The sequence below is a fragment of the Salvelinus alpinus genome, chromosome 32 (assembly GCF_045679555.1).
Source record: "Salvelinus alpinus chromosome 32, SLU_Salpinus.1, whole genome shotgun sequence".
Classification (NCBI taxonomy): Eukaryota; Metazoa; Chordata; class Actinopteri; order Salmoniformes; family Salmonidae; genus Salvelinus; species Salvelinus alpinus.
The window spans coordinates 401,512-428,403 of record NC_092117.1 but is presented as its reverse complement, the minus strand read 5'-3'; the positions used below and the strand labels follow the sequence as shown (position 1 = coordinate 428,403).

General features: G+C 41.4%; 1 protein-coding gene across 3 annotated transcripts in view; it reads left to right on the top strand.

The window, feature by feature from the left end:
• smoc2 (SPARC related modular calcium binding 2) overlaps window positions 1–26,892 on the top strand; it is a 75,992-nt gene that overhangs the window by 30,710 nt on the left and 18,390 nt on the right. The window contains exons 4-10 of one of the 3 annotated variants that reach the window (XM_071379718.1): window positions 415–514; window positions 1,484–1,528; window positions 5,471–5,554; window positions 6,153–6,227; window positions 11,183–11,369; window positions 11,516–11,572; window positions 12,367–12,449. In XM_071379718.1, coding sequence (XP_071235819.1) covers window positions 415–514; window positions 1,484–1,528; window positions 5,471–5,554; window positions 6,153–6,227; window positions 11,183–11,369; window positions 11,516–11,572; window positions 12,367–12,449 — 631 coding nt within the window. The remainder of the gene's footprint in view (window positions 1–414; window positions 515–1,483; window positions 1,529–5,470; window positions 5,555–6,152; window positions 6,228–11,182; window positions 11,370–11,515; window positions 11,573–12,366; window positions 12,450–26,892) is intronic. The other 2 variants (XM_071379719.1, XM_071379720.1) reach the window with 2 other exon arrangements.

Sequence of the window (26,892 nt, the reverse complement as noted above, 5' to 3'; positions counted from 1 at the left end):
TTCCCGCTCAGCCCAGTCAAAACTGTTCGCTGCTCTGGCACCCCAATGGTGGAACAAACTCCCTCACGACGCCAGGTCAGCGGAGTCAATCACCACCTTCCGGAGACACCTGAAACCCCACCTCTTTAAGGAATACCTAGGATAGGATAAAGTAATCCTTCTAACCCCCCCCCCTTAAAAGAGTTAGATGCACTATTGTAAAGTGGTTGTTCCACTGGATATCATAAGGTGAATGCACCAATTTGTAAGTCGCTCTGGATAAGAGCGTCTGCTAAATGACTTAAATGTAAATGTAAATGTATACTTTAAAATTCTCCAATGTCTCTAGTGAAGGAGCTTTTCCTTCAGCGTTATCTTGTCTATTTGACATGTTATCCTGTGCTGAGCTCTTATGCCATGCTGTGTTGGTTACAGGTGCAGTGTCATAGTTACACAGGCTACTGTTGGTGTGTCACGCCCAATGGCCGTCCTATCAGTGGCTCAGCCGTGGCCAATAAGAAGCCCCGATGCCAAGGTAGGTACACTCCTCCCAACCTGGGTCCTTTTAATATATATTTTTTTGTTAGAGACCATCTAGTTGTTACTGTAGCTGTATATTCTGTGTGTGCATGTCTGTGTATGTGTCTACTTGCACAATTGTGTATGTGTTCATTTTCTGGCACTTTTTGGTTACAATGTTGTCGCAATGTTGTTGTTGATTGATCAGTTGCTGACAGTGGAGAACCATATCCAAATATTACAGTAATGATGTGTATTGTAATTTAGCTTTAGCACCATGTGGCTGAGTAACAATGACAATGCTTGCTCAATCCACTTACGTAGGGAACCAACTTGACATTCTTTTGATTATGAGACATATTTGTGTGGACCACCATGTAATGCCCTTCCCTATGGGAAAGTCAGGATCCAGCAGACCTTGGGCTTTGAGGGTTAGGTGTGCATCCCAAATTTCACTCTTTTCCCTATGGAGCACAGTTATTTTGACCAGGGCCCATAAGGGCTATTCAGTATAAAGGGAATAATGTGCCATTTAGGACGCAACCTAGGAGTCCGAGGATGTTGCTCAATTCATGGGCTACATGGTGTAAATAGGCCCGGCAGAAAATCCTGCAGTGGAGTTGAGCAACAAAGTTAAACTGTACGGAATGTGAGCGTTCCTGGATAACAGAGTCTGCCAAACAATCAAATAACCAATGCCACATGTCCCTATATTTCCCTCTTTGGAGCTCAATTGGAAGTCAGTGTGATTTCAGTTGTGAGGCAACTACAGAGATCTCAGGGTGTGGGTTTGGGTTTGCAGTCCATGTTGGTGTCACAGTATGAGGCCAATGATTGAAAGCATGGCGGATATAGGAGCCACTGGTTGATGTACTAGGACTCTTGGATCATGTTCATTAGGCACAAAATGAAGAAAACTGACTGAAACAGAGAGTGACTACCTGGACCTGTCCAATAAGAAACACTGACTGCTTTCCATTTTCAGGGTCAAAACATGAGAGAGCTAGCACAAGAGAACCTGGAAAAGCAGGTAAGTACTTAGTACATTAGTACCTTGACAATAACATGATCAAACTGTTGTTTTTGGTATATTTTATGTGTGTCTATAGTGGTGTGCATTCATCGGTGGGTGTGCATTCATCCGTGCCTAAGGGAGTGTGTGAGTGCATGTGTGTGCTTGTGTGCATGCACCTGTGTGTTTGAATCTGTAATATATGTACATCATACGGGATGGTCACCTGTTATAGCTTGCCTTTCCAATATTTTGACAATTGAAAGAGTGCGAGAAAGCAGCCTCGGGGCTGGAATAAAAGACAGCTTGTTACACAGTAACTAGGCCAGAGAGAAGAGAGGCTGTGTTTGGCTTGTATAAAGTTTACTCCCAGCAGCTAGACTAAAGGGATTTTCACATTACTGAGCCAAACCAGGTCAAGCCAAACCAAACTGTACTGAGCTGGCCTGGTTACGCATCCACCATAGTTGCTGGAACCATAATGAAAAAGACAATGTGGAAATAAATATCAAGCCTGTAAAGTTTGATTCAGAGTCTGCACAATATTGTGAAAAGGGCATAAGACCCCATTGCCATTTCTGCTTGTCTTTAACAGAAACCAGACAGAGATATTGAAGGGCCCTCAGAGTGGCAGAACTCACCAACTTAACTCACCAACACAAATTATTTTCTTTCCTTTCAGCAGCAGTGTCCTCAGAAACAGCAGATACAAGAATCTTCTCAGTCCTCCCTAACATTTTACCTCTTTTATCCTCTGATTCTCTCTCTCTACCTCACAACTGAGTTTCATTTTAAGGGCATGCTGATTTGAAATCCTGTGAATCCTGTGAAGGATGTTGTTATTTGGGGGGAGGTTTCCGATTGATTCCAGAACCCGGTGTCGTGATATTCTTTGCTGTGTGAGCATGAAGGTTATTTGAGCCCAGCCAAGTCATTACGCATACTGTAGGTCAACTGTTATTAGAGTCAGAGAAAATGCAAATGCAGAGGCCAGAGAAGGAGAGTGCATCCTAAATGGCACCATTTTCTCTATGTAGTGCACTACTTTTGGTCAAAAGTAGTGTACTACATAAGGAATAGGGTGCCATTTAGGGCGTTAGTATAGTTCAGCTTGATTTGGTTGGATAAACAGGATGGTTGAAACCAGAATAAACCATAGATTTGTGGTATCCCGACACTGAAAATAGCTTTGATTGCGTCAATATTTTGATTCGGCAAGAGATCCATCGATTTCTACGCCTCCTTAGACAGCCTCATCAACTGTCTATTATTAGAAACAAACATCAAAGTGGGAACCATATATCTTCCATAATTAACACGGTCCACATTTATCATGGGACTTGAGGACTTAACTTAAAGGTCCAGTGCAGCTGTTTTTATCTCAAATAACATCTGGGTAACAATTAAGTACCTTACTGTGATTGTTTTAGATTAAAAAGGTAAGAAATAAACAGAAATAGCTTATTAACAAAGAGCGATATCTCAAGCAAGAACTTAGCTAGGACTGTCTGGCGGTGGGAAAGTGGAAAACGAGCAATTTGCAGAGAGGTTTGGATCTCTCTTTCTTATTGGTCTGTTAACTAGACTGAACAAAAATATAAATGCAAAAGGCAACAATTTCTAAGATTTTACTAAGTTACAGTTCATATAAGGAAATCAGTCAATTGAAATAAATTCATTAGGCCCTAATATATGTTGGTCACATATACCTTTAATAAAAGGTAGGGACATGGATTAGAAAACCAGTCAGTATCTGGTGTGACAACCATTGGTATCATGCAGCACGACACATCTCCTTCACACAGTGTTGATCAGGCTGTTGACTGTGGCCTGTGGAATGTTGTCCCACTCCTCTTCAATGGCTGTGCGATGTGGCTGGATATTGGCGGGAACTGGAACACGCTGTCATACGCGTCGATCCAGAGCATCCCAAACATGCTCAATGGGTGACATGTCTGGTGAGAGACTTGTTGCTGGGAGATTTTCAGCTTCCAGGAATTGTGTACAGATCCTTGCGACATGGGGTCGTGAATTATCATGCTGAAACTTGAGGTGATATGATGAATGGCACGACAACGGCCCTCAGGATCTCATCATGTTATCTCTGTGCATTCAAATTGCAATTGAAAAAATGCAATTGTGTTCAGCTTATGCCTACTCATACCATAAAGCCACCACCACCATGGGGCACTCTGTTCACAACGTTGACATCAGCAAACCGCTGACCCACACAACACCACACACGTGGTCTGTGGTTGTGAGGCCAGTTGGACAAATTCTCTAAAATGACGATGGAGGTGGCTTATGGTAGAGAAATTAATGTTAAATTATCTGGCAACAGCTTTGGTGGACATTCCTGCAGTCAGCATGCCAATTGCACTCTCCCTCCAAACTTGAGACATCCGTGGCATTGTGTTTTGTGACAAAATTGCACATTTTAGAGTGTCCTTTTCTGGTCCCCAGCACGAGGTGCACTTGTGTAATGATCCCGCTCTTTAATCAGCTTCTTGATATCCCACACCTGTCAGGTGGATGGATTATCTTGGCAAAGGAGAAATGCTCACTAACAGGGATGTAAACACATTTGTGCACAACGTGAGAGAAATACACTTTTTGGGCATATGGAAAATTACTAGGATCTTTTATTTCAGCTCATGAAACACTTTACATGTTGCGTTTATATTTTTGTTCAGTATAAAACACAGAAAAATCTAGTTTTTAACTGCATTCATACATATTTCATGCACATTCTGAAATAATTGGTCACTGAAGACTGACAGTAACTAATGCTGTGTAACAACAAATGGCATGTGATTTTCCTACTGCACACGAAAAAAGGAATTACAGCCATAAAAACCTTACAAAATAATGTTTATTAGAGGTTTATGTTAAATCCAAGTCATAAATATGACTTCCTTTTTAGAATCTCATTTCCTGGGTAGTGCTATGACTTCCTGTGCATTTCTGAATTCATTTTTAACTGAAGGCTGACAGGGTTCAAGTGAATTCAATCCCAAAAGCTTTATTGTCCATTGAATTAACATACGATGGAACATTCTTCAATCTCTCCAGTTCCCATAAGTCTGTGTCCCCATTCAGTCCCTACAGTGGTTGAGCCCTCCTTTGTGACCTGCTGTGAAGTTACCCACACCTGCGCTTTACACTAACGAGCCAGAACCCAACTAGCCCCCTTTCCCAGCCCTCCCTTCCCACCTCCCTTCCACCCCCCCTCAAAATCAAACAAACAAACAGAGCCTAAACGAACACCAATCCTAACCCTCTTGTTAATTGATTCATCTGGAACATGTGTGCGCCTGGATGTTGCATATTTCTCTGGTTGGGCCTTGCACGCCTTCTCCTCTCCTTTCTCCTCTCTTCAGCTGGCGGTACACACATGCACGTACGCACATGAACGTACACACGCATGCACGCACACAAACTCATGCATTCCCCACATGCAGATCCACAGAGGGATGGAGAAGTGTATACCGCAGAGTAGTGTCAGCCTTTAGCAACGTTCACATCCCTTCTCATTAACTTTGGGTTAGGTCCTAAATAAGTATACTGTATGTAGGGCTGCATCCTAGCTTGAGATGTACTATATACATATGTAACTTTCCCATACATTTTCCATTGATAAAAGGGGATGGTGTGGGTGTCTGAAGTTAGGTATTGGTATTATGTGTCTTTGAATAGCCACTAACTGGAGTTTTTTTTAAACACTTTTTAATGATGATGATGATGATTATGAAAGCTCTGCAATCTTGATGTCCAACTATGACCACTATATGTACTGTATATCCACTGACACCTTGAGTGCGCCTCTTCTCCTCTATCACCCCTCTCACTCTTTCAATCCTCTAGTCTCCCTCTCTCTCTACCTCTCTTGGCCGGGCAATGTGCAAATATGTAATGGTTGATTTAGTGTTGTAAAAATCTAGCGTACACTCTCAATTGTAGTTTCCTTGCAAATCTTTTCCATTCTAAACGCAGATGAGTCAGCCGGCCTAGTGGGGGAGCCGAATTCCCCGACAGACGAGGAAGGTGAGCTCTTCTTCTACCTTTCTGGGCTCTGTTCGATTAGTTCAGAAATGCATCCTTCCTTCCTTCCTTACCTTCAAGTAATCACAAATCTAAATTGGTTGGGCACTTCAAATAATGCCACTTTAATACTGTTTACGTATCTTACATTACTCATATCACATGTATATACTGTATTTTATACCATCTACTGCACCTTGCCTAGGTAGTTGTTGGGGAATTGTTAGATATTACTGCACTGTCAGAACTAGAAGCACAAGCGTTTCGTTAACTCGCGTTAACATCTGCTAACCATGTGTATGTGAACAATAAAATTTGATTTGATAAAAGTAATAAATTAGTAACCTTGTTTTCACCTCAACAATACAAGAAAGGACATTTCTTCAGTATTCGAAAAGGGTCAGGATAGTTTCTGCCTCACCAGTAAACTGGGAGCGGTGGTTAGAGCATTGGACTAGTAACTGAAAGGTTGCAAGATCAATTCCCTGAGCTGACAAGGTAAAGATCTGTAGTTCTGTCCTGACCAACAAAAAAAAACCTTGTGATGGATAATGTGTGTTTGATTGAATATTCTTTAATCAATTCTGTAATCTTCTTTCAGACATCATTTCTCAGTACCCCACCCTCTGGACAGAGCAGGTCCGCAGCCGGCAGAACAACAGGACCAGAACACAATGTGAGTTCAAGAGGCATTTCTACCTATCCAATGATTGTTTTTTGAGATTGCATTGTGAACTGAATTGATGAAGCTCTTGCTCTTTAGTTTATTTTAAAAATAGCAAGAGAGTTTTGTGAGAATATCTTAGTAGAAGAAAGACTTTCATTATGATGAAGTATTTTATGAGAGTAATGAATGGGATACAGCAATCTATATGATATTAGTATACGTGATGAGTATGCTGCATTCGCAATTGATGATGGTTTTGAGCTCTGTCTCTGTCTTTTTTCTTTTGCCATGTGCCTGTAATTGTCAGCACATTGCAGTATCCTCTCCATTCCCCTGGCTTAATCTATCCTCTAACACACAGATTGATCTCATTGCATGGATCAATGGCGTTTTATTTATTCCGACCTACTCATTTGGGGAAAATGACTGCTTTCTGTATGGAACAATGTTATTTTTGGTGTCTATGTCATGATACGTGTGTGTGTGCGCATGTGCATGCATGCATGTGTGTGTGAATCACTCAGTCTTGATTTTCGACCAATGAAAACGTTGCAAACGCAGTGTTGATGGTTTTGATTACCCAATGAACTCCCATGTGCTCCTTGTGGGGTATTGGATTTCTATCTATTAAAAAATTATCAAAAGAGAGACACACAGAGAGAAAAATAGTAAAGAGAGACAGAGGAAGAGAGAGTTAAGAGAGCAAAGGAGGTATTTAGGGTATTTTGTGTGGCTAAAGCTCTTGTAAAATGAAAACAAACAAAGACAAAGGGGATATGCATTATCCTGCTGTTGATTCCGAGCCCAGAGGGAAGCCACAAAGAAGAAGTAGAGGAAAGAAAGAAGTGTTGAAAGCCCCAATGGCCCAGAGGAGCTCTTTTAAAAAATGTGTTGGCATAGAAGTGTAATGCTTTAAAGCTTTGCTGGAGAGCTGTGTGGCATAGGGACAATTCGGCTACAGGGAGTGAACTGATTGATTTCTGGTGGGACTCCTGGAGAGATATCTTTCTTCGGTGGGGCCAAAGTAAGTCCCTACTACTGTGTTTGGGAATGTTTAAGGAAAAATAAGCAGACATAAAAGCTAGTTGCTTTAGATACAGTAGATGTCTCTCTGGGAAAGTGTGTGTGTGTGTGTGTGTGTAAATATTTACTTAACTTGAGCACAGGGACCTCTGTTCAGTCATTAGCCCTTTAATGCCGGTAAACAGTGCGGTGGGGGGCTGATAAAGCAGTCTGCACACACTGTCTCCGAACACTCCTCCTCCTCCGTTGCTTCTTTTCCTCTCTTTAAAATAAAAATCGAAATCAAATAAAATTGTATTGGTCACATACACATATTTTGCAGATGTTATCGCGGGTGTAGCAAAATGCTTGTGTTCCTAGCATTTTGAGTGCAGTAATACCTAACAATACAAAACAATACACGTAAATCACCAAAATTAAGAAATATTAGATGAGCAATGTCAGAGTCTGGAGAGCCTTTCGGTTCCGGATGCTGCAAGTGCAGTACCAGGTGGTGATACAGCCTGACAGGATGATGTCAATGTTGCATTTGTAGATGTTTGTGAGGGCTTAAGTTGGCAAGCCAAATTTCTTCAGCCTCCTGAGGTTGAAGTGGCTCTGTTGCGCCGTCTTCACCGCACTGTCTGTGTGGATGGACCATTTCAGGATGTCAGTGATGTGCACACCGAGGAACTTGAAGCTTTTCACCCCATCCACTGAGACCTTGTTGATGTGGATGGGGGTGTGCGCCCTCTGCTGTCTCCTGAAGTCCAGGTTCAGCTCCTTTGTTTTGTTGATGTTCAGGGAGAGGTTATTTTCTTGGCACCACTCTGACAGGGCCCTCACCTCCTCCCTTTAGGCTGTCTCATCCTTGTTGGTAATCAGGCTTACCACTGTTGTCGTCTGCAGACTTGATGATTGTGTTGGAGACATGCGTGGCCAAGCAGTCATGGGTGAACAGGCAGTACAGGAGGGGGCTGAGCACACACCCTTGTGGGGCCCCCGTGTTAAGGATCAGCATAGCGGAGGTGTTGTAGCCTCCCTTCACCACCTGGGGTCGACCTGTCAGGAAGTCCAGGACCCAGTAGCACAGGGTGGCGTTCCGACCTAGGGCCCCAAGGTTAGTGATGAGCTTGGAGGAAACTATGGTGTTGAAGGCTGCACTGTAGTCAATAAACAGAATACTTACATAGGTATTCCTCTTGTCCAGATGGGATAGGGCAGTGTACAGTACAATGGTGATTGCATCATCCGTGGATCTGTTGGGGCGTTTTGCTAATTGTAGTGGGTCTAGGTTGTTGGGTAAGGTGCAGGTGATATGATCCCTATCCTTAACTAGCCTCTCAAAGCTCTTCATGATGACAGAAGTGTGTGCTACGGGGCGATTAGTAATTTAGTTTAGTTACCTTTGCTTTCTTAGGTACAGGAACAATGTAGGGATGGGCATGAGTAATCAAGTACTCGAGTACTAGAACTGACCTCAAAACTCGATCTTTAACCAGAGATTTTTTTTTCTAATACTGTAAAACTATTTGTCTTGAAGACAACGTTAATTTGCTTTGATTCTAGTGTTCCATTTGTACATGTGCATTTCAGGGACACAACAAAACAATAACAATCACACAGTTCTGCTCACTACATTCCCTTTCCCCTCCATGTCTCACTACTCACTCAATTGTGTACCGACTGCTCCCTCTACACACACGTGCTGTGTATGCCTACAGAAATAAATGCCTATAAAAACGTATCTAACGGATGGGAAACACAAGCTATGTTCCTTGCCAAATGATGACAATTTTATCACAAATTCTAAATGGACTGGTTGACTGACTTATGGATATATGTGTTACCAACAATGCACTGTAGATTTGGAATATTTATCATTAGTCGTTTAGGGTACTGGTACTAGTCAAAATTTTCACAAAGTCAAAATTGTCTATATCGTAAAAATGCATGAAAACAAAAATGTGCTTTTTGGTCTTTATTTAAGGTTAGGCATAAGGCTAACAGTGTGGTTCAGGTCAGGGTTAGGTTTAAAATCTGATTTGAACCTCTCTGGTACAAGTGGGACGGTAGCGTCCCACCTCGACAACAGCCAGTGAAATTGAAGGGCGCCAAATTCAAAACAACAGAAATCCCATGATTAAAATTCCTCAAACATACAAGTATTATACACCATTTTAAAGATACACTTCTTGTAAATCCAACCACAGTGTCCGATTTCAAAAAGGCTTTACTGCGAAAGCACACCATATGATTATGTTAGGTCAATGCCTAGCCACAGAAAACCATAGAGCCATTTTCCTACCAAGGAGAGGTGTCACAAAAGTCAGAAATAGAGTTAAAATGAATCACTTACATTTGATGATCTTCATCTGATTGCACTCCCAGGTCTCCATGTTAGACAACAAATGTTTGTTTTGTTCGATAATGTCCATCATTTATGTCCAAATACCTCCTTTTTGTTCGCGCGTTTAGTCCATTAATCCAAAATACACAAGACACAAGACAAAGTCTAGACGAAAAGTCAAAAAAGTTATATTACAGTTTGTAGAAACATGTCAAACGATGTATAGAATCAATCTTTAGGATGTTTTTATCATAAATCTTCAATAATATTCCAACCGGACATTTCCTTTGTCTTTAGAAATGAATAGGAACGGAGCTCGTGCTCACGGCCGTGCACGTGACTAAACTCAAGGCTTTCTGCCTGACCACTGGTTCAAACAGCTCTTATTCGCTCCCCCTTCATAGTAGAAGCCTGAAACAAAGTTTTAAAGACTGTTGACATCTATTGGAAGCCGTAGGAAGTGTAATCTGACCCCATAGACACAGTATATTGGATAGGCAAAGACTTGAAAACCTACAAACCTCAGATTTCCCACTTCCTGGTTGGATTTTTCTTAGGTTTTTGCCTGCCATATGAATTCTGTTATACTCACAGACATCATTGAAACAGTTTCAGAAACCTCAGAGTGTTTTCTATCCAAATCTACTAATAATATGCATATCCTAGCTTCTGGGCCTGAGTGGCAGGCAGTTTAATTTGGGAACGCTTTTCATCCAAAATTCCGAATGCTGTCCCCTACCCTAGTGAAGTTAAGAAGCAAACTTGTAGAAACAGGCAGGGTTTATGACTTTGTGTTTGTGGTAACTAACGCTGGTGACGACATTACGAACTGCTAGTGGCATTTAGAATTGGTTAGCCTAAACTATTACCCCCCTAAACATAGACAGGTTCCACACTGAAAATATGGAAAAATATATTAGTTTGATGAAGACAAAGAGCGTATTTTCATAAGAATCCTTAAGCCTACTCCCCAAACAGATGTCTTGGCCATAATTCATCCCCATGCAGTGTTCAATGTAGAAACAACAGGCATAATAAACTCAATCGTCATATAAAAAAAGAAGACTTTCGTTTGATTTTGGTTTGTAACCCTTGCCAAATTGACTGTTCGAGACAAGAATGGCTTTGCACTATTCTGTTCTAGTTTATTTTTCATTTTTCAGAAAACAAGCCTGAGACAATGTCTAAAGACTGTTGACATCTAGTGGAAGCCATAGGAACTGCAATGTGGGTCCTAATCCATTAGATACTCTACATAAAAAAATCCCACTTCTTGGATGGCTTTTCCTCAGGTCTTCACCTGCTATATCAGTTCTGTTATACTCACAGACATTATTTTAACAGTTTTGGAAACTTTAGAGTGTTTTCTATCCAGATCTACCAATTATATGCATAGCCTAGCTTCTGGGCCTGAGTAACAGGCAGTTTACTTTGGTCACGCTTCTCATCCAGACGTCGAAATACTGCCCCCAAGCCATAAGAAGTTAAATGCATCTTCTCCAGGTGTACTGTGTGTGGGTGTCTATATACCAAGGTGGACCATCTTCACTGCGCTGACTTGAGATGTTCTGATCTGTTCTCGCTGCTCATCCTCTTACCCCTGACCCCTCAGCCTCGTCATGTGACCAGGAGCAGCAGTCGGCCCAGGAGGAAGCGCGGCAGCACAAGAACGAGGCGGTGTTCGTGCCCGACTGTGCCCAAGGGGGACTCTACAAGCCTGTCCAGTGTCACCCGTCCACCGGGTACTGCTGGTGCGTGCTGGTGGACACAGGGCGGCCCATTCCTGGCACCTCCACCAGGTGAGAGACTGGCGCTGCCCACCTTGACAGTACAGCTACAATACACCTGACAGGGGGCTGGAGCTGGAAGTTTTCAACCTGTATTACAGTAGGCTATCGATATATCGTCTTATTGGGTACCCTGCTTTGTGTCCTGCTTTGTATAGTGTACGTCCTGAAGCTTCCAAGTGTACAGATGCAACTACATACCAACGCACATGCAGGTACATACAGAATGCCCTCACATCCACATTTCCTATAGAGTCCAATCACACATTAAACTGAGTGCCAGTCACCAGTAGCTAAGCGGTCCATCATGGGCACTGCTGTGTGTGTGATTGAGCGGTTGGTGAGGCTGAGTGTGGGGTTCAGGGGTCGGCGAGGCTGGCAGAGAAGGGGCATGCGTGCGGGTACAGTTTTAATGAGCGGGGGGAATGATGCAGAGCTGGGTATCGGATTAACAAGGCCCCAGGCAGGGCGCCAGACAGCGCATTAGTCTGTTCTTGGCCAGGACGCATGGCACAGCAGTGGCAATCGGGGCTTCGCTGTCTCGCGTTTTCCAAGGGAGGGCATGAAAGACATCCCTGTGTCCCACGCTCTCTGTTTCTCTCTATCTCACACACAATTTCCTTTCTCTTTCACTCTTTTTCTCCCATCTCACTATCACTGTTCCTCTTTAACTCTCTCACTGCTCCTCTCTCACACTGCTCTCTCTCTCACACACTGCTCTCTCTCTCTCACACTGCTCTCTCACACTGCTCTCTCTCTCTCTCTCTCTCTCTCTCTCTCTCTCTCTCACACACACACACTATCCCTTTCTGTTTTGGGAACAGCTTCTCACCCTCTCTCCAAGTTGCAGAGAAAGTATTTAGCCACAGTAATATTTCTAGATTAAGTGGGACTTTAAACTGCTGACATTTGATTGCATGGGGAGATGGGGGATGAATTATAGCATTGTTAATTTAACCATAAGAGTGAACTGAACAACATTAATAGTTCTTTACATTGTGTATCACAGATATGAGCAACCAAAGTGTGATGGCAACGCCAGAGCCCATCCCACCAAACCGAAGGACCATTACAGAAGCAGACATCTTCAAGGTGGGTCTGGGTGGATGAAGTCTACATGGTCTCTTTCCTTTTTCCTATCCGGAACACATTGTGGAATCTTAATCCTAACCATTAAACTTGTCTCTGACCCTAACTATGCTATGTGACCTATAACTAATATATCACTATATAGTGATATTTTCTGTTGTGTTAGAAAATAAGATCAAAATGTATTTAATTGTAATTTTTTTGGTCAACAATCTACACAAAAAGACAAAGAGACAGTGGAAGAAGATTAATAGAAATTAAATAACTAAAATATAGTTGCATAAGTATTCAGTTCCCTGAGTCAATAGATGTTAGAAACAGCTTTGGCATTGATTACAGCTGTGAGTCTTCTTGGGTGTCTATAAGAGCTTTGAACAACTGGATTGTGTAATATTTGCCCATTATTCTTTTCAAAATTATTTAAGCTCTGTCAATATGTTGGGGATCATGGATAGACAGCAATTTTCAAGTCTTGACATAGATTTTCAAGCAGATTTAAGTCAAAACTGTAACTTGGCCACTCAGGAACATTCACTGTCTTCTTGGTAAGAAACTCCAGTGTAGATTTGGCCTTGTGTTGTAGTTTATTGTCCTACTGAAAGGTGAATTCCTCTCCCAGTCTCTGGTGTAAAGCAGACTGAAGCAGGTTTTTCTCTAGGATTTTGCCTGTGCTTAGGTTCATCCCGTTTATTTTGATCCTAAAAACTCCCCAGTAATTGCAGATAACAAGCATACCCATACCATGATGCAGGCACCACCATGCTTGAAAATAAGGAGGCAGTTACTCAGTGATGTGTTGTGTTGGATTTGTCCCAAACAAGGCTTTGCATTAAGCCAAAAAGTGTATTCCTTTGCTGTGTTTTTGTTTCTTCAGTATTACTTTAGTACCTGGTTGCATACAAGATGCATGTTTTGGAATATTGTTATTCTGTATATTTGTATTCTTCTTTTCACTCTGTCATTTAGGTCATTATTGTGGAGTAACTACAATAAATCAAATCAAATCATCAAATCAAGTTTATTTTATATAGCCCTTCGTACATCAGCTAATATCTCGAAGTGCTGTACAGAAACCCAGCCTAAAACCCCAAACAGCAAGCAATGCAGGTGTAGAAGCACGGTGGCTAGGAAAAACTCCCTAGAAAGGCCAAAACCTAGGAAGAAACCTAGAGAGGAACCAGGCTATGAGGGGTGGCCAGTCCTCTTCTGGCTGTGCCGGGTGGAGATTATAACAGAACTATGCCAAGATGTTCAAAATATTCATAAGTGACAAGCATGGTCAAATAATAATCATGAATAATTTTCAGTTGGCTTTTCATAGCCGATCATTAAGAGTTGAAAATAGCAGGTCTGGGACAGGTGGCGGTTCCATAACCGCAGGCAGAACAGTTGAAACTGGAATAGCAGCAAGGCCAGGTGGACTGGGGACAGCAAGGAGTCATCATGCCCGGTAGTCCTGACGTATGGTCCTAGGGCTCAGGTCCTCCGAGAGAGAGAAAGAAAGAGAGAATTAGAGAGAGCCAAGATTTTCAAAATGTTCATAAATGACAAGCATGGTCAAATAATAATCAGGAATAAATATCAGTTGGCTTTTCATAGCCGATCATTAAGAGTTGAAAACAGCAGGTCTGGGACAGGTAGGGGTTCCATAACCGCAGGCAGAACAGCTGAAACTGGAATAGCAGCAAGGCCAGGTGGACTGGGGACAGCAAGGAGTCATCATGCCCGGTTTGCCGTGACGTATGGTCCTAGGGCTCAGGTCCTCCGAGAGAGAGAAAGAAAGAGAGAAGGAGAGAATTAGAGAGAGCCAAGATTTTCAAAATGTTCATAAATGACAAGCATGGTCAAATAATAATCAGGAATAAATATCAGTTGGCTTTTCATAGCCTATCATTAAGAGTTGAAAACAGCAGGTCTGGGACAGGTAGGGGTTCCATAACCGCAGGCAGAACAGCTGAAACTGGAATAGCAGCAAGGCCAGGCGGACTGGGGACAGCAAGGAGTCATCATGCCCGGTTTGCCGTGACGTATGGTCCTAGGGCTCAGGTTCTCCGAGAGAGAGAAAGAAAGAGAGAACGAGAGAATATATTGTTGATCCATCCTCAGTTTTCTCCCATCACAGTCATTGAATGTTTTAAAATCACCAATTGCCTCATGGTAACATCCCCTAAGCAGTTTAATTCCTGTCCTGCAGCTCAGTTCAGAAGAACGACTGTATCTTTGATGTGTCTTGGTGATTTAACCCTTGTGTGGTGTTCATGTTTTTGTTATTCACCCAATGTTTGCGGGTCTGATGGACCCACAACATTACTGGGTTTTTAAAACATTACAGCCGTAACAATTTACGTAAAAATACTTAATACTTAGATGTTGGCTTATATCAATTACGAGCAATATAGACAAAATACATGGTTCATATTTGCTATTTACCTCATCTAGATCACATTTATAAATAAAAGTGCTAATAGTAAAAAAAATATCAAGACATGTGTGGATTAAATCATGTTTATCTTGAACAAATATAAATGAAACAAGGTTTTCATCACTATTAATGTTTATTGCTTTGAACTGAACAAATCGGAAGGACAAATTTTACATAAAGTATTTTATGGAAATGATAAATGAGCCCCATTGAACACAAATTAAGCTGGTCTACACACCACATGAAGGACAGAGTTTTACTGTGTGTGTGTTGCAAACTTGTTTCTTGCACTTGATGCATGTGTACTGTGTCTTCCTGTCCTTCATGGGTTCACACACTTCTTGTTGCTACCGGCTGCAATCCAGAATGATGAAAACACTTAGTTCAGGAATTTCATTAACATCTCACTCACTCACATGTATAGTTACAGCAGGCCAAGGTAGGAGAGTTAGACACACACACATGCAAAAACATCGCTCACACTTACTTCTGGTATTGAAGTTGTTGGTTCTGTGCGTCGGGCGGATGTGGCACCAGCATCCTCCTGCTGAATCCTCCTCACGATGGCTGCAAAAACTGGGGTCCTTGGGATATGTTGCCTCTGGATTTGAGGTCTTACCAATACCTTGCCCAGCTCCACTAGAAAGAGCTATCTCCTCTGGAACTTCCCTCTGTTCCAATCTGGGTTCAACGCCATCCAGATGACAAACGCATTGTATGCCGAGATGTCCAAGATGTTGAAGAATATCACAAGTGGCCAGCGTGGGGTTCTTATTTTGCAGCTGTTGCCAGTCACCAGCTTGTCTAAATTGTCCACCTCTCCTTTTGTGGCATTGTAATCCATTATGATTTCTGGTTTTTGATCTTCCTGGCTACAGATTCTCCCATCCCTATGCAACGTACTCATGAGTATCACATTTTTGCCTTTCTTTGGCACGTAGGACGCTAGGGACGTGTCAGCCATGAACACAAACTTAGCGGTATTCAACAGCTGAGGTGGGAGCTCTGGCTTGTTTTTTCGTACTGTTCCTGCCATCGTCAGCTTCCTCTTGAGGAGCTGCAGTCCCAGCTTGTGCGAAGTAAAAAAGTGTAATGTATTGTCATACAAATAATGTATTGTAATAACATTGTGCAGGTTCACACACTACAAAGGGTAAAGAGTGCGAGAAAAGCGGGAGATAGGCAGACAGGCAGGGAGACAGACAGGTTATTGGTGCTATGTTGAAACAGCAAGCCCAGAGAGGAGGAAGACAGACTGAAGGCACACAGCAAACCTTTTTGTTTAATTTTTACTTGTTTTCACCTACACACACACACTTTCCCACACTTTTATTACCCTCGGGACCAGTGGACCCGAACACGACATATGTAATGTAAATGTGTAGGGGGGTGCACAGTGTGCCCTCAATGAAAATGTGTTCTTTTACATGTTCTTCACAGAAAATGAGCCAAGGCCAATGAGTCTCAGGTTGAAAAAATTATGAATTGTATAATTGTTCTTTTAGTAAACATTGACAATAGGTCCCATAGACCCAAACAACCCACAGCAAAATTATTAACTTGGCCATGCTTAAAGAGATATTCTGTGTCTGATTTGCTATTGTTACCTATCTACCAATCACTGCCCTTCTTTATGAGGCTTCAGAATCTGTAGTTAAATCTGTGCTTGAAATTCAATACTTGACTGAGGGACCTTACAGATGTTCTATCTATGGGGGACAGAGGAAGGGTTAGTCATTCGAAAATCACATGTTCTTCTATTATTTCACACAGTGAGTCCAACTTATTATGTGATTCGTTAAGCCAAATTTTATTCTGGAACTAATTTAGGCTTGCCTAAACAAAGGGGCTGAATACTTATGCAACAACAACATTTTAGTAAAAAAAAATAAAAATCCACTTTGACCTATTTTGTGTTGATTGTTGACAAAAAATGGCAATTAAACCATTTAAATCTCGCTTTGAAACACAATAAAATGTGAAGAAATCCAAGAGGTCTGAATACTTTTGCAAGGCACTGTAAATAATATGTCACTAAGTAAAATATAATGAATATGTCACTATAAGGTATAAAGATGATCAGTAGCTAGGTTTCCATACAATTGGCGACAGCTTTTCATGCGAATGTTCTAAAGTCCATAAGAAATTATATGTGCTTTTGCCCACCAGAGGCATGTTTCCATCAAACAGACTTTTTGCTGATAAAAAGTTGTGTGATGACGTAGTGCACATGAAAGCACTTTTGCGCTTAAAGTTTCTGTGTACCGAATAAAAAACAGAAGTTCAATGTGTTTCCATCCCATTTTACTCTACCGATGGAATTTTGCATGAAGCTTATCACTGTGCACTTAACCACCATAAGTTATAAACTCATGAAATAAGTTATGAAGTTCATCATAACTTGTTTCATCTGCCTTTAAATGCTTTTCCACATTGTGGTTGTGGTAGAACGTAATATATCATCTCGTGACTCCAAGTTTAATTCGACATGATGCGCTTCAACCGCAATTATGACTATCTATTTCACCGACAAAAAAATTATCGTAACTTGCCTAGAGTATTTTGTTTTGTCGACATTTGGGAAATTTTACAGCCAAAATTGCTGTTTTTTTTTGCATTAGGTAATTAATCCGCATGAAATGGTTGGATGGAAACCTGGTTACTATAAGTAACATGTAAGTAATATGTCAGTTTAGGTGACATATTACTACGTAATGGTTAGATATGACTATTTTGACATTCTAATGAGACCATGTTGGTTTCACAGCAGTTTACCCTGTCTACTGATCCCAACACAAGGGGCAGAAACACAGTGCCTGTGTGTGTCTTTGTTGACATCATTAGTGTTTATCCATGAAATGCTTGACGCAGGCTGGCTTGATATTTCCCACAACCCCTCACATTGTGTGTGTGTTTGTGTGTGTTAGAGAGGAGACAGATGCTAATTAGTGAGGTATGTAATCAGGGACTGACAGGGAGAGATGTGAATAGGCCGGTGACAGGAATCGCCAGTTGAGGATGGAAGAGAAACCGCATGTGTGAGAGAGGGAAAGATAATGAAGGACAGGAAGTATGGGGGATACCATGGATAGTTAGTGAAAGATGGATGGACAACAGGGATAGATAGGTGTGGGCAGGGGAAATCCCAAGAGAGACTCCTAGTTTTGGGTGGCACTGGTTGGTTTTTAGGCCTTGGTTGTTTTTTTGTGTTTTTTTAGTACAGGAATGCTATTCAGTACAGATTATATTGAAGTTAAAGTATCTGCTGTGAAAATAGTCAGTGTTTCCCATATGAAATTGTTACCAAAAGTAAGATGAGTTGACTACAGGAAAATATTGTTGATACTTGACAGGAAATTACAAAAAAATGACATATTGGTTACCTTACTCTGTAAGTAGTCTTTGGACAAATCAATGTTTTGGTTTTGTCACCTTTAGTTTCCGTCACCTTCAGCATTTTAGTCTAAAAACCAAAGTTAGCATTTGATGAGAGCAGCCAGGTAAACAAAACCAAATCATGGATTGCTGTCTCTTCTTAAAGGGTAAGGAAAAACATATGAAATGTTTTGAATTTGGGTGAACTATCCCTTTAATTAATCTGTAAACCCAGCCCCTATTGGGATGACAGTCATTTTAATAGTGTGTAAGATTCAGACCAAGGGAGCTTGGTCAGTATTGTAAACAATGAAGCAGGAAAAATGGCATAATCTACTGATCTGGTTTAATAAGGCGCTTTTAGGAAAGCCGGTTGACACTGCTTTCACAACTGTGTTAAAAGACGTCTGCCTTGAAAACAGCTTTCATTCTTATTCACACTCCAGGCAGCACGCAGAAACAAATGAAAAAGAATAAATATAATATTCTCATCACCAGACAGAGGGGCCCTGTTTCACTCACTCAGATGCTTTCTGCTTTCTCAGGTGAGATAGTTTCAGCAGAGAGGTAGAGGTGAAGTGAGAGGGCTCACTCACACCAACATTTGTCCAGAATACGCCCAATGCCTTTCCACGGGCTTAATATGCAGCCCTAAGCTTGTCGCCTGCCTTCCCGCCTTTGGGACAACTACTCCCATTGTTAGGGCAGAGATATGAGCATTTCGGCATTACATACAGATTTCTGATTTCAGCCACTTGTGAATTGGAAAGGAAAGTTGGCGGGTGCACAGCACACTGTTCGGATGCTGGCTTGCCCTAAAGTAAATTGATGTTTTTCCAAAGTTATATAATTACTTCAGTCGAAATAAAATTATTCAAAATACTTCACCAGAGAGCATGACTTAGCCATAGAGAATCATTATTGCCTATTTGGGAAGCCGGCAATCGGCAATTTGACAGCACACATGGCAAAAGGCCTAGCTGAGTATTGAGTTGCGGCTGTCAGTGAAAAGCATCTAAAATATGTGTGCAGATAATGTGTCTTGAGTATGATTTAAAATGTTGAGACAAGAACGGGAGGGGTGTGTAGCTAAGATTTGGCAAATCTCTATCCAGAATGCATACACTCAGCTGTCCAGAATGCGCTCAGCTGTCTCCCTCCAATTCTTGCGCATCCATTGTGTGAATTATTTGCCCTTTGATTGTTTATTTTTTGTAAATTCCACATTACGTGTCACAAGTAGGCCTGGTAAATGTATCATTAATCCCCATCATTTAGTTACGTTTTTTCACATTTTATTTATTTCACCTTTATTTAACCAGGTAGGCCAGTTGAGAACACCTTCTCATTTACAACGGTGACCTGGCCAAGATAAAGCATAGCAGTGCGACACAAACAACAACACAGAGTTACACCTGGAATAAACAAACATACAGTCAATAACACAATAGCAAAGTATATTTACAGTGTGTGCAAATGAGGTAAGATAAGAGAGGTAAGGCAATAAATAGGCTATAGTGGCAAAATAATTACAATTTAGCAATTAAACACTGGAGTGATAGATGTGCAGAAGATGAATGTGCACGTAGAGATACTGGGGTGTAAAGGAGAAGAAGAAAAAAGTATGGGGATGAGGTAGTTTGATGGGCTATTTACAGATGAGCTATGTACAGGTGCAGTGATCTGTGAGCTGCTCTGACAGCTGGTGCTTAAAATTAGTGAGGGAGATATGAGTCTCCAGCTTCAGTGATTTTTACAATTCGTTCCAGTTATTGGCAGCAGAGAACTGGAAGGAAAGGCGGCCAAAGGAGGAATTGGCTTTGGGGGTGACCAGTGAAAAACACCTGCTGGATTGCGTGCCACGGGTGGGTGCTGCTATAGTGACCAGTGAGCTGAGATAAGGCAGGGCTTTACCTAGCAAAGACTTATAGATGACCTGGAGCCAGTGGGTTTGGCGATGAAAATGAAGTGAGGGCTAGCCAACGAGAGCATAGAGGTCGCAATGGTGGGTAGTATATGGGGCTTTGGTTAGCTGATGTTAATGCGAGTGTAGCGAAATGCTTGTGCTTCTAGTTCCAAAAGTGCAGTAATATCTAACACGTAATCTAGCAATTTCCCAACAACTACCTTATACACACAAATCAAACAAGTAATCTAACAATTCCCCAACAACTACCTAATTCACACAAGTCTAAAGGGGTGAATGAGAATATGTACATATAAGTATATGGATGAGCGATGGCCGAGCGGCATAGGCAACGTGCAGTAGATGGTATAAAATACAGTGTATACATGTGATATGAGTAATGTAAGATATATAAACATTATTAAAGTGGCATTATTTAAAGTGGCATTGTTTAACCTTTCACGAGCCTCTACCCCGGGTCCGGGATCACCCCCCACACACTGATTAGCATAGCTAGCATAGCTTCACAAGTAGATAGTAGCATCTAAATATCATTAAATCACAAGTCCAAGACACCAGATGAAAGATACAGATCTTGTGAATAAAGCCACCATTTCAGATTTTTCAAATGTTTTACAGGGAAGACACAATATGTAAATCTATTAGCTAAACACGTTAGCAAAATACACCACTTTTCTAACTCCATCAGTTTCTTACTCCTTCAGGTGCTATCACCAATTCGGCTAAACTAAGATATTGATAGCCAATAACCTATAAAAAACCTCTTCAGATGACAGTCTGATAACATATTTATGGTATAGGATAGGTGTTGTTAGAAAAAAGTGCATATTTCAGGTAGAAATCACAGTTTACAATTGCACCGACCATCACAAATCGACTAGAATTACTAGATAGAGCAACGTGTATGACCAATTTACTCATCATAAAACATTTCATAAAAATAGACAAAGCATAGCAATGGAAAGACCCAGTTCTTGTGATTTCAGACCATATTTCAGATTTTCTAAGCGTTTTTCAGCGAAAACACAATAAATCGATAAGTTAGCATACCACATGTGCAAACGTTACCAGAGCATCGATTCCAGCCAAAGAGCGCTATAACGTAATCACCGCCAAAATATATTAATTTTTTCACTAACCTTCTCAGAATTCTTCCGATGACACTCCTGTAACATCATTTTACAACATACATATACAGTTTGTTCGAAAAGGTGCATATTTAGCCATACAAAACCGTGGTTACACAATAAAAATACTAGGAAATCAAGCCTCAATATGTCTGACGTCATCTATCAGAGTGATCTAGTTTAATTGAAAGCTAATCATATACTTGACTAAAAAATACAGGGTTGACAGGAATCGAAAGACAAATTAGTTCTTAATGCAATCGCTGATTTACATTTTTTTAATTATCCTTACTTTTCAATACAGGTTGCGCCAAGCGAAGCTATAGCAAACAAGATGGCGACATAAACGTTTAACATTTATCGACAGAAACACGATTTATCATCATAAATTGTTCTTACTGTGAGCCGTTCTTCCATCAGAATCTTGGGCAAAGAATCCTTTCTTGGGTCTAATCGTCTTTTGGTCGAAAGCTGTCCTCTTGCCATGTGGAAATGCCCACTGCGTTCGGCATGAACTGGAAACGTGCCCAGCTGTTCAAAGTGCGTCAGAAATAAATGGGTCAAAATCGCACTAAACGGATATAAATTGCTATAAAACGGTTTAAATTAACTACCTTATGATGTTTTTAACACCTCTAACGAGTAAAAACATGACCGGAGAAATATTACTGGCTAAACAAACGCTTGGAAGGAGGCGAGTCCGACGTCCTCCGTGCGCAAGAGGCAGGCAGCAAAGGGATGCTACTTCCGGTATTTGCTCTTTTATGCAGCCCCTGATTGCGCAATCGATACCATTCAAAGCGTCATCACGTACTGACATCCAGGGGAAGACGTAAGCAGTGTCCGTATCCTCATAGCAATAACAGTGGCCTTTAAACTGACTCCAGATCAGGGGCCAAAATGTGTGAAATCTGACTCCATGTCAGGGAAATTGCTCTAGAATTTGTTCTGTTCCACTCAGAGACAAAATTCCAACGCCTATAGAAACTGGAGACTGTTTTCTATCCAATAATAGTAATAATATGCATATTGTACGAGCAAGAATTTAGTAGGAAGCCGTTTAATCTGTAATGCAATTATGCTAATGAGAAAACAGCACCCCCTGTAGTCGCAAGAAGTTAAAGTGACTAGTTATCCATGTATTAACCTGTCCAGTGATTGGGTCTCAATACAGTATATACATGTGATATGAGTAATGTAAGATCTGCAACATTATTAACGTTATCCATTTATTAAAGTGACCAGTGATTGGGTCTCAGTGTAGGCAGCAGCCTCACTGAGTTAGTGATGGCTATTTAACAGTCTGATGGCCTTGAGATAGAAGCTGTTTTTCAATCTCAGTCCCAGTTTTGATGCACCTGTACTGACCTCGCCTTCTGGATGATAGCAGTGTGAACAGGCAGTGGCTCGGGTGGTTGTTGTCCTTGATGATCTTTTTGGCCTTCCTGTGACCTCGGGTGCTGTAGGTGTCCTGGAGGGTAGGTAGTTTGACCTCAGTGATGCGTTGTGCAGACTGCACCACCCTCTGGAGAGCCTTGCGGTTGAGGGCGGTGCAGTTGCCATACCAGGCTTGTGATACAGCCCGACAGGATGCCCTCGATTGTGCATCTGTAAAAGTTTATCAGGGTTTTCGGTGACAGGCCAAATTTCTTCAGCCTCCTGAGGTTGAAGAGGCGCTGTTGCGCCTTCTTCACCACACTCTCTGTGTGGGTGGACCATTTCAGTTTGTCTGTGATGTGTATGCCCAGGAACTTAAAACTGTCCATCTTCTCTACTGCTGTCCCCTCGGTGTGGAGAGGGATGTGCTCCTTCTGCTGTTTCCTAAAGTCCACGATCATCTCCTTTGTTTTGTTGACGTTGAGTGAGAGGTTGTTTTCCTGACACCACACTTCGAGGGCCCTCACCTCCTTCTGGTAGGCTGTCTCATCCTTGTTGGTGATCAAGCCCAATACTATTGTGTCGTCTGAAAACTTGATGATTGAATTGGAGGCGTACATGGCCACGCAGTCATGGGTGAACAGGGGGTACAGGAGAGGGCTGAGCACACACCCTTGTGGGGCCCCAGTGTTGAGGTCAGTGAAGTGGAGATGTTGTTTCCTACCTTCACCACCTGGGGGCGGCCCGTCAGAAAGTCCAGCACCCAGTTGCACAGGGAGAAGTTGAGACCCAGGGCCTCCAGCTTGATGATGAGCTTGGTTAAATGCCATGGTTAAATGCGGCAGATCGCGCTTTCAGTTTTACGCGAATTCCACCATCAATCCACGGTTTCTGGTTAGGGTAGATTTTAATGGTCACAGTGGGTACGACGTCTCCAATGCACTTATTTATAAACGCACTCACCGAGTCAGCGCATAGGTCAATATTGTCCTCTGAGGCTGATCGTGGCTTCCGAATGGCTTCCAATTGGTCAGACCAGCGTTGAATGGTTCTCGTCACTGGTACATCCTGTTTGAGTTTCTGCCTATAAGCCGGGACGAGCAAGATGGCTTTGTGGTCAGATTTGCCGAAGGGAGGGCGGGGGAGGGCTTTGTATGCATCGTGGAAGAATTAGGGAGCATTGATCTCAAATTTGCTTTGTTAAAATCCCCAGCTACAATAAATGCAGCCTCCAGATATTTAGTTTCCAGTTTACATAGAGTCAATGTCCAGTCTTGAGGCTGTAATCGCTGCCAAAGGTGCTTCAACAAAGTACCGAGTAAAGGATCTGAATACTTATGTAAATGTAATAATTCAGTTTTTTATTTTTAATACATTTGCAAAAAAATTTACATTTTGCTTTGTCATTATGGGGTATTGTGTGTAGATTGATGAGGGAAAAAACTATTTAATCCATTAGAATAAGGCTGTAACCAGTGGTGGTAAAAGTACCCAATTGTCATACTTGAGTAAAAGTAAAGACACCTTAATAGAAAATTACTCAAGTAAAAGTGAAAGTCACCCAGTAAAATTCTACTTGAGTAAAAGTAATACAGTATTTGGTTTTAAATATACTAAAGTATGACAAGTAAATGTAATTGCTAAAATATACTGAAGTATCAAAATGAAAGTAAAAATAATTTCTAATTCCTTTTATTAATCAAACTAGACGGAGCAATCTACTTGTTTTTTTTTATTTACGGATAGCAAGGGGCACACTCCAACACTCAGACATAATTTACATAAATTGTGTTTAATGAGTCCGCCAGATCAGATGCAGTAGGGATGAGCAGGGGTTTTCTCTTTAAGTGCATGAATTATACAAGTTTCCTGTCCTGCTAAGCATTCAAAGGAACTTTTGGGTGTCAGGGAAAATGTGTGGAGTAAGAAGTACATTACTTTCTTCAGGAATGTCGTGAAGTACAAGTAAAAGTAAACAAAGATATAAATAGTAAAGGAAATTACAGATACCCCCAAAAACTACTTAAGTAGTACTTTATAGTATTTTTACTTAAGTACTTTACACCACTGGCTGTAATGTAAAAAAATGTGGAAAAGGTCAAGGGATCTGAATATTTTCTGAATGCACTGTATTCTCTGAACGTTCTGAGAATATTTCTGATGTCACACCAAATTCTAAATATGAAATTAAATAGAACCACTTGGGAACTTGTATAGTACGTTCTGCGAAAATACCGAAATTCCCCTAAAAGAACGCTGTTTCTTTACTTTCTTGGAAGCTTTTTAGAACCTCCCTAAAGTCACACAGTTTTTATGAACAATCCCCTATTTTTTTTTGCAAAAAGTCATGAACAGTTTCAATATTTCTCCATGCCCTGTTGCATTATTCAAGTGTATTAACTTCTGTGCAGCATGAGTGGGGAGCTATCAATGCAGCCCAGACAGCTCTGGAAATTAATGATTAAGTGGAGCAGGCACTTTGCTCTTCACACTATAAAGTGGCTCCGCTAATACAGACTTGATTCTCTTAATCACGTGAGACACATTTGACAGAAGTACCGAACGTAACCAAAATTCTAGTACCGAACCATATTTTTTTGTATTGAAAAAGTACAGAAGTTTCAGTATATCAAAGTGAGTATTGTTGTTGCTGATTGTCCTGTCGCCTTGACAGTCTTATATGTTGTTTATGTTACCCTAAAAGCACCAACGGTGACCACAAGTGATCAAAAATGTAATAATTTTGTAAAAAAAGGTTTTTATCCTTCTAGACTTTGACAAGCAATTACAGTGCCTTGCAAAAAGTATTAATCCCCCTTGGCGTTTTTCCTATTTTGTTGCATTACAACCTGTAATTTAAATTGATTTTTATTTGGATTTCATGTAATGGATATACACAAAATAGTCCAAATTGGTGAAGTGAAATTTAAAAAATTACTTGTTTCAAAAAATTCTAAACGGAAAAGTGGTGCGTTTATATGTATTCACCCCCTTTGCTATGAAGCCCCTGAATAAGATCTGCTGCAACCAATTACCTTCAGAAGTCACATAATTAGTTAAATAAAATCCACTTGTGTGCAATCTAAGTGCCACATGATATGTCACATTATCTCAGTGTATATACACCGGTTCTGAAAGGCCCAGAGTTTGCAACACCACTAAGCAAGGGGCACCACCAAGCAAGGGGCACCACCAAGCAAGCGGCACCATGAAGACCAAGGAGCTCTCCAAACAGTCAGGGACAAAGTTGTGGAGAAGTACAGATCAGGGTTGGGATTTAAAAAATATATCAGGAACTTAACATCCCATGGAGCACCATTAAATCCATTATAAAAAGGTGGAAAGACTATGGCACCACAACAAACTTGCCAAGAGAGGGCCACCCACCAAAACTCCCGGACCAGGCAAGGAGGGCATTAATCAGAGAGGCAACAAAGAGACTAAAGATAACCCTGAAGGAGCTGCAAAGCGGAGATTAGAGTATCTGTCCATAGGACCACTTTAAGCAGTACACTCCACAGATCTGGCCTTTACGGAAGAGTGGCCAGAAAAAAAAGCCATTGCTTAAAGAAAAAATTAAGCAAACACATTTGGTGTTAGCCAAAAGGCATGTGGGAGACTCTCCAAACATATGGAAGAAGGTATTCTGGTCAGATGAGACTAAATTTGAGCTTTTTGGCCATGAAGGAAAACACTATGTCTGGCACAAGCCCAACACCTCTCATCACCCCGAGAATACCATCTCCACAGTGAAGCATGGTGGTGGCAGCATCATGCTGTGGGGATGTTTTTCATCGTCAGGGACTGGAAATCTGGTCGGAATGATGGATAGCGCTAAATACAGGGAAATTCTTGAGGGAAACCTGTTTCAGTCTTCCAGAGATTTGAGACTGGGACAGAGGTTCACCTTCCAGCAGGACAATGACCCTAAGCATACTGCTAAAGCAACACTCGAGTGTTTTAAGGGGAAACATTTAAATGTCTTGGAATGGCCTAGTCAAAGCCCAGACCTCAATCCAATTAACAATCTGTGGTATGACTTAAAGATTGCTGAACACCAGTGGAACTCGTCCAACTTGAAGGAGCTGGAGCAGTTTAACCTTGAAGAATGGGCAAATATCCCACTGGTTAGACATGCCAATCTTATAGAGACATACCCCAAGAGACTTGCAGCTGTATTTGCTGCAAAAGGTGGCTCTACAAAGTATTGACTTTGGG